Here is an 18986-nt window from a genome sequence, read left to right as displayed (position 1 = left end):
AGACTTCTTGAACGTTATGTCATCTAATAAAATTTAAAATTGTGCTGGTGTCGGTCACTTTCCCTGGTGGTCTAGTGGTTAGGATTCGGCGCTCTCACCGCCGCGGCCCGGGTTCGATTCCCGGTCAGGGAATTTCCTTTTTTTCTTGATGTAACAGAGAAACACTGAAATGTTTTCAACTTCCGCCAGCCGCACTTTTGAGTTCCGTTTCCTTTTCAGGTTTTACAGCATAAAGACAGACATCGCATGTGGATTCCTTAAAGCAAAATAGGTTACTTTTCAGTTTTGGTCGATTTTAGCAATGCCGCTGGACAACAGCGGTAGTGTTTTGCCTGAGGGAAGACTGCGGTTTCCCATAAGGACCAGCGCACACCCGCACAGTGTCGTAAAATCATGATCTCCCGGTTGCCTGCAGATGGATTAAATGACATTTCTGTGTCCAGTGGCTATGTGAAGGATGAATAGTAAAAAGGGAATTAATCCAGTTGTGGCTAAACAACAGCATATGATGGTTAGCAACCGTGTGGCTAAGGCTAACCCCCCACCCAAACTCGTCAGTGCTGATGAGTTCAGTTGGGGGCGGAGTGTCATGACAAGCATCATGTCATGCGTCATGACAGGCGTCATGAAATGCATCATGTCATGCGTCATTACACAAGTTTTATGACAGTCAAATTTTCCATGTAGTCAGATTACACCGTCACTGTAAGTCAAATTTTACGTTGAACGCGAGAAAAAAAGGAGACAAAATGTACATGACATGACACAAGGTGAAAAATGTACATGACAGTTGTCGTGTCATGCGTCATGCCCATGACATGCGTCATGACAGGCTTCATATCATGCGCCATGGCAGGCCTCATGTCATGCATCATGACAGACGTCATGTCGTGCATCATGACAGGCCTCATGTCGTACGTCATGACAGGAGTCATAACAGGCATCATGTCAGGTGTCGTGTCATGTGTCACGACAGGTGTCATGTCAGGTGTCATTGCAGGTTTCATGACAGTTGTCATGTCTGTCGAAATCACACGATTTTCCATGTAGAGAGATTACACCGTTACCGTAAATCAAAATTTCGGATGAAATAGAAAAAAGGAGACTTAAAATGTACATGACAATGTGCAAAATGTACATGACAGGTGTCGTGTCATTCGCCATGACAGGCGTCATGACAGGCTTCACATCATGCGTCATGGCAGGCTTTATGTCATGCATCATGACAGACGTCATGTCGTGTGTCATGACAGGCGTCATGTCGTAAGTCATGACAGGAGTCATAACAGGCATCATGTCAGGTGTCGTGTCATGTCTCATGACAGGTGTCATGTCAGGTGTCATTACAGGTTTCATGACAGTTGTCATGTCTGTCGAAATCACCCGATTTTCCATATAGTGAGATTACACTGTCACCGTAAATCAAAATTTCGGTTGAAATGGAAAAAAAAGGAGACTTAAAATGTACATGACATGACACAATGTGCAAAATGTACATGACAGGTGTCGTGTCATTCACCATGACAGGCGTCATGACAGGCTTCATGTCATGCGTCATGACAGGTGTCATTTTTTTCATTCATTTTTCATTTTATTCAGGCCAAGATTTTCCTTGTCAAGACAGGAAATATATGTAGCTCATACAATCATATAACAAAAAAGAGCAGCAAAACTAAGTAACATAGCAACATCAACTACATGCCTGAAAAGCATCCAGTGTCATGTCAGGTGTCATGTCATGCATCATGACAGTCTTCATGTCATGTGTCATGACAAGAATCATGTCAGGGGTCATGTCAAGCGTCATGACTGCCGTCATGTTGTACGTCATGACAGGAGTCATAACAGGCATCATGTCAGGTGTCATGTCATGTCTCATGACAGGTGTCATGTCAGGTGTATTAAGAGGCATCATTACATGCGTCATGAAAGGCATCATGTCATGCATCATGACAGGTTTCATGAAAGGCGTCATGTCTTTCGACATAACCCGAAATTCCGTGTAGTGAGACGATACCGTTAAGTCAAAATTTACCTCGAAATACAAGAAAATGGAGACATTAAATGTACATGTTACCATGTGCAATCAGTATCAGCCATTCCACTTGAAATGCATTTGGTGTCTATCGCCTTTAGTAGCAGTGAATGAGTTAATAATGTATATCTGTGGTGACAGTCTCCACCAAAAGTGAGGCTTCTTAACTGCATCGCGTGCTCTTGACTCACTGCGGCAGGTTAAGACTCGTGATGACGTCAATCCATATGTTTTCCCTTCTGGCACGTATTTACCTGAAACGGTTGCTCACGATAATGCCGGAACTTGACAGAAATTGTTTTTCAAAATAAAAGACGTTTAAAGAGAAACACCGCAAGTTTGCAAATGTTTCGGAAACGCTCTCCTTCATTGGATAAAAAAAAACTAAAAATCATGATTTGTATTCCTATTGCTGAGTGAATTTTCCCGCTGTCTAAGATACTACACTCGTAGTGACGACATATATTTTGATAAACCACAACGGAATATCTGTGTGTATGTGTCGCTTTTTGTCTTACACTTCCACATACACAATCAGACACTTTTGAGCAGAATGCGGCACTCATAGTCCAATCGTACGGTAAGTACCCAGTTTAAAAAACATTTTTTAACCCAAAGTTGGACTTTATTCAGTGTTTACCAATGACGGGAACGTAGTAATTTGATAGCAGATGGTTTCACAAAGCTAGCATTTCAGCTAAGCTAACTACCGTCTTGAGTGCATACTGTTTTTTTCGTACCTTTTCTCCCACGAAATGTTTCTGAATCTTATTGCCTATCTACTATTTTAGAAAAATGGTCACAATTTATAGTGCTTTACGCATTGGTGCTGTTCTTACGTGTTTATGTGTTTGTATCGTAAAGAGCGAATGACTGCCATTATTTTGTTAAAGCGATTTTAACTTTGAGAATGGTATTCCATTTGAATAAGTTAAAAATTGTTTAAATGTCTGTACGCTAAGTGAGGAAATAGTTCAAATGTCCGTTCGCTAATTCCCTTTAACTTGGATTTATTGGCAAGCAGATGATGTAAGTAGGACTGGAATGCAGGGGGCTCTCTGACATCATTCGCAACACTGTTGGCCAAATAAGGAGGAAAGGGAAGAAGAAAGAACATGTGATGCTAATTTGGATGTTGCCTCGGGCCAACTTTTTTTCTGTTTTACGTATGAAGTGTAATGTCTTGGCAGTGGAACATAGACTCCAAGGAGGGCTGCCAGGCCAGCAGCAGCGTAGGGGCATCCGATTCATCATGGCCGGCTTCAGGCAAGAGGATGTTGAGCTGCACTATGAGATGGGAGAGGAGCTGGGCAGGTATGCTGTGAATAAATGTGGTCTTACCTCACGATACGCGAAACAAGATAACGATGATCTCTAGGGGTGTGACAAAATATCGAAATGGTGATACAGTAGGGCAAATAAATGGTAAATGGTGTTATAAGTATTTGGTCAACAACTAATTGTGCAAGTTCTCCCACTTGAAAATATTAAAGAGGCCTGTAATTGTCAACATGGGGAAACCTCAACCATTACCCCTTTGCCACTGGCCAAAAAACCCATGTCAACCCACTAACAATCGGCTTTTTGTGGCAGTGGGAAAGGTACAGCGACCCGCCTCGACCCATGTCAATCAACCCGCCAAGCGACACGCGTTAAAATCACCTCGGCTCTGATCGTCATGCAGTGTGAAAGCAAAACCCCGGGTCAACAGTCAACACCCTAATCTACGTGGTGACGTAGGCTCTTAAGTGATGCGTAACATAATGCCATAACAGATGAAACAAAGGCTCTTCTTCTCCTTCTGTGACTTACACGACTCCTTTCAATTTCAAAACAAAATTCACGTCGCCTACATTTCCTCAGCACAAGCAGAATGTTGATCCTTTGCTGCATTTCGACCATTGTGAGGGCAGTAAAAAGCATGAAAACAAAGAACACAAACGGAAAGGAGGCTTCCATGTTGCTCTGCATTGTTTACTTCCTTGAACTCAGTGCTTCTCAATTACTTTCTGTCACGCCCCCCCCAAGGAAGACGTAAATGTTTCGCGCCCCCCCCAAACTCTCTGCCGCCACTGTAAATAGTATGATTTGTCTATAAAATTACTATCATAAATACGCATTTGCCTAACATTGTGTCCTTTTTTTTTTCTAATAAAGAAAAAAGTAACATAGATCAACTTATAATAAAGTATATCTTTATTAACATTGTTTTGTTTGTAACAGAGAAGACTTGACGTGCATCAATTTGCTTGAATTTCAAAAAACAGTCACATCCAAACTGTAAAAAATACACTCAAGGTACATTTTTGACCATTTGATACAGGAAAATAAAATGTAATAAAATCAGTAAATAATAACAAATTGAAATTGATTAGAAACATTCACTCATGAGGACAATATGCCAAAAAATTTGACCGAAAAAGTAAAACTGAATAAAAGGGAAAAAAAGAGTGTCCTTGGACAGGACAGTTTTTATTTTTGCTGCTCACAGTATTTGCTTCCTTTGCAATGGTGCGGAGTTATTTTGCAACGAGCATGCTAACAATGCTCACTGGTTTACTGATATAACACTGACAAAGCAGGACGATTGTTAGCAACATTCAGCACGTTTTCACTGAAAAACAATCAAGCGGCTTATCAATGAGATTGGGGTCTAATGTCTTTAAGTGGCGTCTTAATTGATTTGGCTTCTGGCTGTCCGCTATAATTATTTTTAGACACAGTAAACAGTGGTCTTTCCTCATCACCCACTGTATTAAAAGTCAAAGCTAAAAGGCAAACGGCACGAAAAAAGCGCATTCTCGGCGGCCGAGGTAGAACCGTAGGTGAGGGCGGTCGTCGTGACGATCCCAAGCCGAAAATGGCACTTCTCGGGCGGCGACGTGAGAACCGGACAAGACAGTGGGTAGCTGCGTGAGTGAGTCCGGTCGGAAAACGGCTTTCGAAAACGGCAGTGGCACACTGCTCTTCATATCTGTTTTCTGTGTGTGCTGAGTGCTCTTACTTAGTTCAAAAATACTGCGCCCCCCCGGCATCGCTCTGCGCCCCCCCAGGGGGGCGCGCCCCACTATTTGAGAAGTGCTGCTTGAACTGAATGAATTCGGTCAATTCGGTCGCACTTGTCGACGCACATCTTAGCGTGGTGACGTCACGTAACCTTACGCACGGCTGAGGAGGGGTGGGGGGTTGGACGGGTGGAAAAAAAAAAAAGACACTTCTTTTTTTGTCAATGGGAAAGGTGCCAAATGCCAATTGCTAGTGGGTTGCATCGGCTTGGAAAAAACGCGCGTTGACCCACTAGTTTCAGTAGGAAAGAGGCACATGACAGACAGAATGTGAAAAAAAAAAAAAAAACAGAAAATCACATTGCTTGATTTTTAAAGAATATATTTGCAAATCATGGTGGAAAATAAGTATTCGGTCATCTTTGTTTGTTCAAAGTTCATCTTTGTTGGCAATAACGGAGGCCAAACGTTTTCTGTAACTCTTCACAAGCTTTTAACACACTGTTGCTGGTTTTTTGACCCATTTCTCTATGCAGATCTCCTCTAGAGCAGTGATGTTTTGGGGCTGTCGTTGGGCAACACGGACTTTCAACTCCCTCCACAGATTTTCTATGGGGTTGACATCTGGAGACTGGCTAGGCCACTCCAGGACCTTGAAATGCTTCTTACGAAGCCACTCTTTTGTTACCCTGGCTGTGTGTTTGGGATCATTGTCATGCTGAAAGACCCAGCCACGTTTCATCTTCAATGTGCTTGCTGATCAATCAATCAATCAATCAATCAATACTTATATAGCGCTTTTCCACCTTTCATGATGGAGATTTTCACTCAAAATCTCTCAATACATGGCCTCGTTCATTCTTTCCTTTACACAGATCAGTCGTCCTGGTCCCTTTGCAGAAAAACAGCCCCAAAGGATGATGTTTCCACCCCCGTTCTTCACAGTGGGTATGGTGTTCTTCGGATGCAATTCAGTATTCTTTCTCCTCCAAACACGAGAACCTGTGTTTCTACCAAAAAGTTCTATTTTGGTTTCATCTGACCATAACACATTCTCCCAGTCCTCTTCTGGATCATCCAAATGCTCTCTAGTGAACCGCAGACGGGCCTGGACGTGTACTTTCTTCAGCAGGGGGACACGTCTGGCATTGCAGGATTTGAGTCCCTGGCGGCGCATTGTGTTACTGATAGTAGCCTTTGTTACTGTGGTCCCAGTTCTCTGTAGGTCATTCACTAGGTCCCTCCTTGTGGCTCTGGGATTTTTGCTCACCGTTCTTGTTATCATTTTGACGCCACGGGGTGAGATATTGCATGGAGCCCCAGGTCGAGGGAGATTATCAGTGGTCTTGTATGTCTTCCATTTTCTAATAATTGCTCCCACAGTTGATTTTTTTACACCAAGCGTTTTACCTATTGCAGATTGTCTTCCCAGCCTGGTGCAGGTCTACAATTTTGTCTCTGGTGTCCTTCGACAGCTCTTTGGTCTTGGCCATAGTGGAGTTTGGAGTGTGACTGACTGAGGTTGTGGACAGGTGTCTTTTATACTGATAATGCGTTAAAACAGGTGCCAATAATACAGGTTAATGAGTGGAGCCTCGTTAGACCTCGTTTGAAGAAGTTGGACCTCTTTGACAGCCAGAAATCTTGCTTGTTTGTAGGTGACCAAATACTTATTTTCCACTCTAATTTGGAAATATATTATTTAAAAATCAAACAATTTTTTTTTTTTTCCACATTCTGTCTCTCATGTTTGAGGTTTACCCATGTTGACAATTACAGGCCTCTCTAATCTTTTCAAGTAAGAGAGCTTGCACAATTGGTGGTTGACTAAATACTTATTTGCCCCACTGTATATAAAACATTGTAAGATTAGTCACTGTTTTGTAAAGGCATACGTCAGTATTTGTAAGACTGCCAACGTCCTCGGGTTGACAGGTATGATTAATTAACAAGATGTATGCTCGGATAGTAGCTTAGCCCATGCTGGTACATACAGACATCCCAGCTGTGTGTATGTGCGTGTGCTTGTCCGTGTAAGTTTTTCTGTCTTACCTAGTGGAAAAGTAGACGCTGCATCCTTATTGACTGAATATTCCAGCCAGGAATATTTATAATAATACGTTGAAAATAAGCGTTTTTATTGTCATTTTATGTCATAACTAGGGCTGTCAAACGATTAAAATTTTTAATCGAGTTAATTACAGCTTAAAAATTAATTAATCGTAATTAATCGCAATTAATCGCAATTCAAACCATCTATAAAATATGCCATATTATTATTATTATTATTTTAAATAAATTGTTGGAATGGAAAGATAAGACACTAAGGACTGTAGTGCGCATTTCACTCTACTGTCATTTAAATCTGTCTATGCTGTCCTCACTCCGAAGCGTCTACTTTTTCCAAAGCTAGACAGCTAGTGAACGACGCCTTAATAATCAGACTTCTTCCTTTTTCATCTGATTTATTAATAAAATAGCCTCAAACCATTGTCCTCTTTAGACCGTCATAAAACTACAAAAAAAAAAGTACACAAGCATTGCATTAGCAACAACATTAGCTTAGCACGCTATACAGGTTCACTAAACATAAACAAAAAGCGTCTCATACAAAAAATAGAACATTTCGCTTACTAACATAATATGTACATTCTTTACAACAACCATACTTACGGACAAATCTTGTCCAAGGATCATATAAGCACAACATTATCAGCCCGAGACGTCGTGCAGCCATATGAACTGGCAAGAAAAAAATAAACCATGTCGCAAAGCGACCACAAGAGTTTGCTGTTGTGCTGCAGCACAAAAAGCCTTGCTGTAAAACTTACCAAAAGGCAGAATACTGTCTGAGCGGGACATGTGCGTTAATTGCGTCAAATATTTTAACGTGATTAATTTAAAAAATTAATTACCGTGCGTTAACGCGATAATTTTGACAGCCCTCGTCATAACCATCATAAAGTCATAAATTTATTTAGCAATTGGGGAAAATACTGAGATAAAAAGAATATCCTGTAAAAATATTGGAGTAGAGAGATAAAACCCAATGACATTTTGCTGCTCTCTGTCGCATTTTCTTCGTTCTGAATCTTCCTCCTCCACTGGGCTGGATTCTAAATCAGCTGAAATCGTTACTCTGCCGACGTCATCACCAAGATGGCAGCACCAGAGTGCCATTATGACAGGTGTAGCTAAACGGCAGATTGAAAGACTCATTTCTCGTCATCGACACTTTGCCAAATTGTTGTATACACTTGAATTGTCGTTAATAGTTATTTCACGTAATAATGCTATTTAAGATTTTTTTATGCTGTCACAGGCACTTTAACGTCTTTAGTGGGACAAACCGAAACTCCGCTCACCATTTTGGCGATGCTCTCCGTTGTTTCATGGTCCACATCTTCAATTTTTGGTTCTCACTCAGTAGTTGTGGTCGCTTTTGAAAGCTTAGGCTAGAAAAAAACTATGTGATCCCACTTATATCTTCTGTTCTCAGGTGGTTTTGGCTAAGCAAAGCAAATGACCGTCTCTAGGGTGCTAGTCACTTGATCTATTCAAAATTAATTTTGACCCATTATAAAAATATATTTTTTGTTAATTTCATTCATTTTTGTTGTTTGTTTTATTGCTTTACAACTTTTATAGACAACATTTTACCGGAAAAGTCTCAATTTTAAATTAATGTATTGGAAAGTCAATTACATGCAATGAAAATTTCGCCCAACAGAGGGGACTATCCCCACGTATGCTACAAAGTATCGCGATATATCACATATTCGATATATTGTCACACCCCTATTCTTTCAACTCAGTAGCTGTCATTGATGGCGGTAGACGTCCAATCTGTTTGGACTGGGAGGGTTGGCAGTTCAAGTCATATTGAAGGAGAAGCAGTTATTTATTTTTTTATTTTATGGAAGTCAGGTTTTCCTGGTTATTCTTGCCCAGCCAACGCTGACTTATTTACTACAGTATTACAGTACACCAGAATTGCTAGATTGACCTGTGAAAGGCATCGAGACTAAGAAAAAATTAATAAATGGGATAACCAGTTGTTTATTTGGTAACTAAATTCATTGAAAAACTTGACTTTTTTTTGTTTTTTAGACAATTGACCTTCGCACACATACAAATTCTTTGTTTTGAATTGTTTTTTTTTTGACCACTCACAATATAACACAATTGTAAAGAAGCTACTACATGTCAACCTGCGTATTCAATTCTAAATGTAGGTACATTAAAAAAATATATACTGGGGAAAAAAGTTTCATTAACTAAAATGCCTGACAAAAAATATTGAACTTATTGAGAGTCATTGTGCATAGATTGAAATACGACTTTCGGTTAGTTTGAGAGTTGATTAATGATGTTGAGAAGATGTAATCCGTCAGCAACTATTCAGACGTTTCTGCAGTAAGTCATTTCATGGACACCTTCTGCTTGTACGTCCTTCAGCGGTCAGTTTGCCATCGTGCGCAAGTGCAAGGAAAAGAGCTCGGGCTCCGAGTACGCCGCCAAGTTCATCAAGAAGCGCCGCCTGTCATCCAGCCGGCGGGGCGTGAGCCGCGAGGAGATCGAGCGCGAGGTCAACATCCTTCGCGAGATCCAGCACAGCAACATCATCACGCTGCACGACATCTTCGAGAACAAGACTGACGTCATCCTCATCCTGGAGCTGGTGTCGGGAGGGGAGCTCTTCGACTTCCTCGCCGAGAAGGAGTCGCTGAGCGAGGAGGAGGCCACGCAGTTCCTTAAGCAGATCCTGGACGGAGTGCACTATCTGCACTCAAAACGCATCGCGCACTTTGACCTCAAGGTATGGACCAGGGGTGGGAACCTCATGATACACGATGATTTGCGATACAAGGCTCACAATAATTATTATCTCACAATATGGCGATATAACAATTATCGATACATGGGTCAGGAAATCATTCTAGGATAATATACAAGACAAATGATAAACAGAAAAACAAGCTATTTTTATCCTTTTGCTGTGAATTGGAATGTATTTATCATTAGTAGACGTCCAATTCATTTGAAGTGGAACGGTTCGTTTATTCACTGCTGTGAATTGAATTGAGTTTGTCACAGTAGACGTCCAATTCATTTGAACTGGCAGGGAGGGAGCGAATGAATCCCTCCCACTTTAAACTGATTAGCCGTCTATGGGGCAGTTTAAAATCGCAACACAAAGACGCAATGACTGAGTAGCGGAATGGCCTCGCGTGCATAATTGGTGTCGTTGAAGACGAAAAATTATGAATCCTGCCTCCAAAGTGGAAGAATTCGATTGCGGGGGATTTAGGGGGGCTTGCTCCGCATGCATATCAAAGGCTCCCGCGGTACGACACCGCGCCGATAACGTCAGCACTCGTACACGTCACATGCATCCGCAGCCGTGCTACTAAACATTAAAAACAGCAAATATGGCGGAATGTTGGCTTTAATTTACTGTATTAATTATATTTTTAAATTAAATATGTTGCATGTTTCCATTTTTGTGCTTTTTTGAGCAAAAGAAAAATGCCATTGTTTCGAATGGGCGGGCATATTTTTTTCCGGGCTGAGGAACTTGGTGGGGTCAAAGTGCATCATTCGCTATCGCCTAGTAAATCTGCACTGCCCCCTAGGGCCTGGCATGAATACTACATCGTTTTCATGCGGAATTGCGACATTGTTCGAATGGAGACGGGCCATATAAATGCAAATTTGAAATTTTTCGTATTCTCGGAGAGTCACCATGTAAACCACTCAAACTTAGGTTAGTCTTGTTTTAAAAATCGTATGAGATTCATTATTTAAATGTGTGCTCCACAATATTTTTGTATTTTTTCAGCCGGAGAACATCATGTTGCTGGACAAGAATGTTCCCAATCCCAGGATAAAGCTCATCGACTTCGGCATTGCCCATCAGATCAAAGCCGGCAACGAGTTCAAAAACATCTTTGGAACCCCGGAGTTTGTTGGTAGGTTCGCGCCAAACAAATTTCCCTCAAATGTACTTTTCTCGCCCAGCCTGCGGCTTTTTTGCGATCTCCGCATCTGCTTCACATTCACATCTTCATTCCTCTACACTTTCCAGCTCCAGAAATAGTTAACTATGAACCACTGGGACTGGAAGCAGACATGTGGTAAGACACTAACCTTCTTTCCACTGTCACAAAACTCTTCAATATGCAGCACTTTATTCGGCCATTTGGATGGTTTTATTGTAGGGATGTGACAATGTATAAAAATAGATGATATATTGCAGTACTTTCTAGCCCAAGAGGTTATCGATATGCACCCACCAAGAACCGATATATTGTTTGAAATTAACACAATTTATGTCCAGCTTGGATCTTTAGATCCATTCAAAAGTGAGATAATTTGTCGAATGCCACAAAATTACATCCGTCATAAGCATTCATTAGTGCTCATGGCAGTTTCATGTCATAATTATGATGGACTTATGACTGTTTCATGGCGCCACTGTCAAATAAAGTTTTACCAAATACCATAGCTAGCAATTAATGAAACAACTGGAAGAGTAACTTAAGAAATAATTAGCACAGAAGTTTTGATTGTTATTTATATCTGTTGCGCTGCAGTGCATGCTAAGAGGCATGTTGGACGACAACAGTGTTGACAGCAGGTGGCAGTAGAGGTTTATTGTCTCCCCCATGGATCAGTGATGGCCACATGAAGCTTCTTGAAGCTAGTCATGGTGGTTCATTTGGTCTTATGGCAGTCTTAAGATGCAGCTGTCAAATATAGTGTTACTGGTTAGTATCTTTTGGTGTAAATATCCCATAATACAGTGAGGACAAGTGTGGCTTATAGTCCAGTGCTGCTTATCTTTGAACAAATGCCGTCTTCGTGTCCAATTTGGTGGGTAGCGGCCTATTGTCAGGTGAACCTTATAGTCCGAAAATTACTGGAGTAAAATAAAGTATTAACGAAAAATATTTGAAATAACTATCATTTTAATTTTAAATCAAATATAATCAATTTTTTAAAAATCATGTCTTGAAAAAATACGTAGTTGAAAACAAATTGTAATAAATTGAAAAGCATATACAGTAATATATGAAATAAAGACAAATTCAAATAAGTGTGTGGCCCATGTGTTTTGCGCTGAGAATTTAAATTTTTTTTTTTTTTTTTTTTGATAAATCGCTTGTAACCTCACATATTTTAACTCTTTGGCTGCCATTGACGGCAATAGATGTCCAATCCATTTTAAATGGGATAGGCTGGTAGCGATCATTCGTTCACTTCCGGCTGTCAATAATTGTTTTCAATATAAATGTTCTTCTTACTAACTCGCACAACACATACGCTGCCTGTGACCTGGGCTAGCAGTGAATGAGTTAAGCTAATGCTAACTTTTAAATACAGTGTTCCCTTGCTTTTCCCGGTTAAGTACCAGAACCCACCGCGATAAATGAAAAACCACAAGGTGCCCCCCCCCCCCCCCCCCCCCCCAGAAAAAAAGGATATATTTTTTTGTGTTTATTGTATTTATTCAGATTTAGCATTGGAAAGGGAGACACAAATAAGACATGTTTCCTTTTCTCCCTAAGTATAATTAAAAAAAAAAAAAAAAGTTTTATGTGTATTTATTATATTTTAATAAATGTTTTTTAAGCACTTCAAATGTAATAATTATGGTAAGTTTTAAACATATTACTGTCCCACTGAATTATTTTTAAACAAGAATAAAAGCAGAAAAATGATTGTCTTTGTTAAATGCTTCTTTAAGTGAGTTCACTCTAATCTGCTCAAACTGCTCACTTACACACTGTTTAACAAGTTAAACAATGATTGACACATGTGGTGATTTGAAATTCACATCACTGGCTCGATCAAACCCAAACATCTGTCAATCATTTGTATCCTTAATAAGTAAGCAACTCCAGTGCACTGCCTGACCAACAGAAAGCAAGGAGAGGGAGGGAGAGTGAGACTACGCGATCGGCTCGGGACAGCTCGTCTGTCTTTGTTTTTTTAATTTTTAAAAAAAATCTGCAATGGACTAAGGGCACGAAGTTTGAAGCGCGAAGTAACGAGGGATCACTGTAGATGTCCACCGTAGTGACGACAACTCCCTGAAAGGGTTAAATCTGTACATTGTGCCTCTTCCTTTGTTTCATTTTTATTCTTATGTTTTTGTGCAGGAGCATTGGCGTGATCACCTACATCCTGTAAGTGACATACCCGGCACACGAGGCTAACACGCTAACAAAAACATTGACCAGATTCATTCGCTTCAAATCTTTCCCGGTAGGTTAAGCGGCGCTTCTCCGTTCCTGGGCGAGACCAAGCAGGAAACGCTAACCAACATCTCGGCAGTCAACTATGACTTTGATGAGGAATACTTCAGCAACACCAGCGAATTAGCCAAAGACTTTATACGACGCCTGCTAGTCAAAGATCCGAAGTGGGTGACTGTGTCAAAAGGTTTTTGCATGTTTTTGTGCTGTCTTTTTCTAACTTACTCATCATTACAGGAAGAGAATGAATATTGAAGACAGTCTTCAACATCCATGGATTAAGGTGAATTTTTTTGGGTTTTTTTTTTTTGTAATCTTGTACTAAGGTAGACTTTTCTTTCTCATTCATAAAAACAAAGGTCAAAGAAACAGATCAAGGATCTTCTAATGGAAGTTGAATTAAAAGCAAATGCAAGATAATGCTAAAAATACTGAATAATGCTCTAAAAATATTTGAGAAACAAAATAATGCAGGAATATTTAAACATATCTGCAAATATTACTAGACAAGTACACTACTGTGTACACTATAGTGAGCACTACTTGTGTATATTTGTATTTTAAACTATAATCTAGCAGTATGGCTCGGCATTGCTCGGGTTTTTTCTTATCATGAACGCAATACAACCAAATGGCAGCTAAAACATACTTTCCTTAGAGATCCAACTGTAATATAATAGTAGAGGGACACTATAAAACGCGTTAATGCGCAATCACTTTTCCATCACTGTGTACAGTATTGTGATGAGCAACGTGGAGAATAGGTTCTGACCGCAGGTCTTAATGCTCAAATGCGATTTTTTCCCCGTGTTTTTCCGACTAGAGTGAGGCATTAACTTGACGGTCTGAACAGGACAAGTCGCATGAAAGTAGACCATTTCAAATCCAATCTGGGTCACTTTCATATGTGGTTTAAATCTGAACTGGGCCACATTTTTCCAGGATGTGGCGTTGGTCTGAACTGTCAAGTCTCCCAAATAGAAATTCATGCCGCAATTATGTCAGCAAAGGGTGAGAGCGGCACGCAAGACGGCAGCGATGTAGCTGTTCGTTAGCGATAGCGCCTAGCTGTAACTCTGCTTTTACCACACAGGAGGCGGGCTTGACCACAGTCATATACAAAAATACAATGAAGAAAAGGATATGCCTGATAATGCTCGGTTTCTTACTATGCGCCAAATGAGCAATATTTCAGTATTGCTTACATGGTCAAGTCGGGGCAAACTGCACGCAAAGAGTGTAGGTATTTGTTTTGATGCTTCTGCGCATGCGGGCCAGTTTGCTCAGCCCGTGTCAGACTGCGAATTAGTGCACATGTGTAATACTTGAATGGGCTCCAATGTGGGCGTAACACATAATAGAAACCAGTTACTGCATTCTGACTATGCAGCCGAAATGAATCCCTTAGTAATATTTTGGAAAATTGTACATTTACAGTGTTTCCTTGTTTTTCGTGGTGAATTGGGACCAGAAACCGGCGCAATGAGTGAAAAACTGCAAAGTAGCCAACATTTTTTTTGTGTGTGTTTAATGTGTTTATTTAGATTTAGCATTGGAAAGATATGACATTTTTTTTTCACTTTTCACCCAAAAAACTTTTATGTATATATATTTCTTTTAAAAATGTTTTTTTAAGCACTTCACATATAATTAATATGAATTTTAAACATGTTACTGCCCCACCGAATTATTTTTAAACAAAATTAAAGTAGAAAAATGCTTATCTTTATTAACTGCTTCATTGAATGAGTTCACTCAAATCTGCTCAAGCTGCTCACTTACACACAATGAGTTGCCAGAGCAACTGTTTTACAAGTTAAACGATGATTGACGCATGCAGCGCTCTGAAGTTTCGGCTTCCAAGCGTCTGTGGCAAGATCAAACCTTAACGTCTATCAATCATCGTTAACTTTAATGAGCAACTCCAGTGTACTGCCTGACCAAGAAAACCCGCAGGAGCAAGAGCGAGGGACTACGTGATCGGATCGGGACAGCTAAAAAAAATGCGTACTCCATTTATATTTCAATTTTTAATTGAAAAAAAAGTCTGCGATGGACTGAGGGCGCAAAGTTTGAAGCGTGAAGTCGCGAGGGGTCACTGTATTTGGAATCCAGCGTCTTGTTGTGGAGTACTCAAAGCCACAACGTATCATCACAGCACATTTAAATTTGTACATGAAAACGTAAAAGTTTGAACGCCAACTGCGGCATTACAATCGCAAGAGAAGCGTCATTTGCCTAAAAGATGGCGCTGTTGCTTCCACAATCAGGTTGCATTTACTAAGCTAATTTTTTGGAGTTTCGAATTAATTTTTCGCACTAAATCCACTAAGTACTACAGAAATGAAACCCATCTAAGAACACTCACAGAAACAAAGTACAACTGTGTAAAATTTTGTCAAAATACGCCCAGCTGTTTCTGAGTCCGTAGGGAACAAACACGCGTGCAGACACGTGGACAAAGTTCCATTTATATATCAGTATAGATTAAAAAAATGTTATGGAAAAACAGATCTATTTCAGTGGGATGATTATTAATTGAGAAAAATATCTAAATATTTGGTAAGATTACAACAAATAGATTAAAAATATACAAATGATGGGAAAATAGAATATTGAAGTGAAAACTTAAATGTGATAATTATAATATCGGATGAAAATACGTAAATATTCATGATAAAATACAACAACAAAAAATTTTGTATATGGCGGAAAACATTCCGGTGACTTGAAGTTCCGCTCTGAGACCCCCAATTTGGCCATATTTCAAAGTTGTCCGATATGCACCTGTGATACATCATTGGAAAGCTTTAAATCTCAATTTTCTGGGGGAGGAAAAAATTAGAACAGGAGGACATTTTAAAAAAAAAAAATAATTTTTTTAAACAACAAAACCATAACTGGAGGTGAGAGCACACGAGAGCAGAATTAAAGACACCATGATTTTAACAAGATATTATCGTGTATTTGCCTCTTTTCGATCCAAAAACTCCATGTAGCATGTATCACCGAGTGCCAAGACACAGCTGTGAATGGCCACAGCTGGATTTTGGAGGATTTTATGGGTGAAACATGGTCATATAACAAGGGTCGTGATTTTCATTTTTATATATTTACCCTTTTAATTTTTTTTTTTTTCAATTTTTGTTTGTTTGGATTATTTATCTAAAATATTGGGGAAAATGCGACATTAACGAAAAAAATACAATTAAGCAATAGTTATGAGGTAAATATCTGTGACTTTTTACAGACGCCAATTTTTCATTGTGACTTAATTTGTTAAAAAAAAAATTAAATATGCGAGTGAATAATTAAAAAAATTTTTTTTTTTTTTTGACTAAATATTAGACATCAATTTATGATTCTAAGCTAAAAATGACAGAAATTTCGAAGAACAAATACTAGGGTTGTTCAGATCATGTTTTTTTGCTCCCGATCCGATCCCGATCGTTTTAGTTTGAGTATCTGCCGATCCCGATATTTCCCGATCCGATTGTTTTTTTGTTTTTTTTTTTGCTCCCGTTCCAATTGCAATCATTCCCGATAATTTTTCCCGATCATATACATTTTGGCAATGCATTAAGAAAAAAATGAATAAAACTCGGACAAATATATACATTCAGCATACAGTACATAAGTACTGTATTTGTTTATTATGACAATAAATCCTCAAGATGGCATTTACATTATTAACATTCTTTCTGTGAGAGGGATCCATGGATAGAAAGACTTGTAATTCTTAAAGGATAAATGTGACTTTGTATATTGTGACTAAATATTGCCATCTAGTGTATTTGTTGAGCTTTCAGTAAATGATACTGCAGCCATTTAACTTCTGCCCAAATGCATGATGGGAAGTACAACCATGACTGTGCATAGGGGCACCAATTGATAAATCTTCTCTGTGTTGGGAAAGAACATAGGGTGTTAAGAAAATGATCAACGACTACTATCCTTCCCCACATTGCCTCCCACGTTATTTTTCATTGCTGGGAGAGGTATTGTAAGGCTTTAGCTACATAAAAAATGGCTCCAAAGGCTGTCAAAATTCTCTCTACTCATTATACGCTGCCTTTTAGTGCTATCTATAGGTAAAACAGCGTCTTTGTAGATTGAACGCGACAATGCGTGGGTCGTGCAGTGCATGCGTTAATTACATAACGTGATTAATTAAAAAAAATTAATTGCTGCCGTTAACGCAATAAATTTGATAGCCCTACTTTAAGCCAAAATTACTCTGGATAAGTGTAAGACATTTTGTCTGTAATGTTAAATACAACTAGAAAATGATTTAAATTAAAAAAAAAAAAAAAATATATATATATATATATATATATATATATATATATTAAAAAAAAGACATGTCCGATATTTTTTTGCAGATTCCGATACTTTGAAAATGACGTGATCGGACCCGATCGATCGGGATTACTTATGTTATTTTTATGGCTAGGTTGAAACAAAGCGGTTGCGCGACATCTGCCAACAGGGGTTTCCAGATTAAAACGGACAAATTAAAAATAGTTCGGAGGCTGATTGCGCCATAAATCTGCTATGGCAGCATATAGAAATATTGTTCTATCAAACACAACAGTTCTTTTGGCTTAAAATACAGCAGTTTATTTTAAAGAGAGGTGCAAGAGCAGAAACTGCTTTTTCAGCCTTGTCTTTGTTTTCCACCACATATATGTAAATATATATAACATACATCCTATCCATTTTAAGTGGGAATGCTGACAGTGCATAAACTTTCTTCACTCGCTGCCAGCTCCCCCAGTTCAAATGGATTAAACATGTACTTGTGATAAACTCATTTAAATTCTCAGCTGAAGGTTGAAAACAGCGATTGATTGGATGTCTGTCATTTAAAAAGACTGACATTGCTGGTCTTGCGCCATCCAGGTGATCAAGCGGCGTAACGTGCGCCAGGAGGAGCGCGACAACAAGCCAGAGCGCCGACGCCTCAAGACCACGCGCCTGAAGGAGTACACCATCAAGTCCCACTCCAGCATGCCGCCCAACAACACCTACGTCAACTTCGAGCGCTTCTCTCAAGTCCTGGAAGAGATCGCGGCGGCCGAGCAAGGCCTGCGCCAGCTGGAGCGCAATCGGCGCTCGTGCCGCGACGACGTGGCGGCGCTGCTGTCCATCTATGAGGAAAAGGAGGGCTGGTACAAGGAAGAGAGCCGAGGCATCTCGAGCCAGCTCGGCGCCGTCCGCCAGGAACTGCAGCGCACGCAGGCGCAGCGCAAGAAAAGCCAGGAGGAGGCCCGCGGAGCCGCGCAGGCCGCCAACGTCCTGAAGCGCAAGTTCGGACGTCTGGAGAACCGCTACGATGCGCTGGCAGAGCAGGTAGCACACGAGGTGCGCTGGGTGGAGGAGTTGGTACGCTCCATCGCCGTTGACAGGGACCGGCAAGAGAGCACGCCATGATCCGACGCCAAACAAGCTCTCAAAATGTAATTTATTATTTTACACTTCTTTTTACAGCCTGTTTTTTTTTTAAATATTTCTTTTTTTTTTTTTTTTTTTTAAACACAGCCTTCAGTGTCAGCTATGCAATGTGTCTTGCTTTCATCACCTCACCACTAAAAAATGAACTTTTTCACAATTTTATCATACGCACACCTGAAACATTCCATCCTTTTTTAAAATTTACATTCCCAGCATTCTGCTAAGTTTTTT

At 39.9% G+C, this 18986-nt stretch overlaps 1 protein-coding gene and 1 non-coding gene across 2 annotated transcripts; both read left to right on the top strand.

The window, feature by feature from the left end:
- The first annotated feature begins 60 nt into the window (after positions 1 to 60).
- trnae-cuc (transfer RNA glutamic acid (anticodon CUC)) lies at positions 61 to 132 on the top strand. The gene has a single exon. It is a non-coding gene; the product is annotated as a tRNA-Glu (tRNA).
- A 2286-nt stretch (positions 133 to 2418) lies between these two features.
- dapk3 (death-associated protein kinase 3) lies at positions 2419 to 18832 on the top strand. Its single transcript, XM_057858227.1, has 9 exons — positions 2419 to 2615; positions 3226 to 3349; positions 9499 to 9859; positions 10883 to 11012; positions 11129 to 11177; positions 13206 to 13232; positions 13316 to 13468; positions 13539 to 13584; positions 18204 to 18832. The coding sequence occupies exons 2-9, from the start codon at positions 3288 to 3290 to the stop codon at positions 18732 to 18734; spliced, it is 1359 nt and encodes a 452-aa protein (XP_057714210.1). The 5' UTR covers positions 2419 to 2615; positions 3226 to 3287; the 3' UTR covers positions 18735 to 18832.
- Positions 18833 to 18986: the final 154 nt, after the last annotated feature.

The sequence above is a fragment of the Corythoichthys intestinalis genome, chromosome 14 (genome assembly GCF_030265065.1).
Source record: "Corythoichthys intestinalis isolate RoL2023-P3 chromosome 14, ASM3026506v1, whole genome shotgun sequence".
Taxonomy (NCBI): Eukaryota; Metazoa; Chordata; class Actinopteri; order Syngnathiformes; family Syngnathidae; genus Corythoichthys; species Corythoichthys intestinalis.
The sequence above is the reverse complement of the archived record's forward strand: the minus strand, read 5'-3'. Positions and strand labels throughout refer to the sequence as shown.

What these genes read in the sequence shown, in the direction of transcription:
- dapk3 (XM_057858227.1), top strand. Translation starts at nt 3,288, where the DNA reads ATGGCCGGCTTCAGGCAAGAGGATGTTGAGCTGCACTATGAGATGGGA. An exon ending in CTGCTAGTCAAAGATCCGAA is followed by an intron (nt 13,469 to 13,538) that starts GTGGGTGACTGT and finishes TCATCATTACAG; the next exon opens with GAAGAGAATGAATATTGAAG. An exon ending in TTCAACATCCATGGATTAAG is followed by an intron (nt 13,585 to 18,203) that starts GTGAATTTTTTT and finishes TGCGCCATCCAG; the next exon opens with GTGATCAAGCGGCGTAACGT.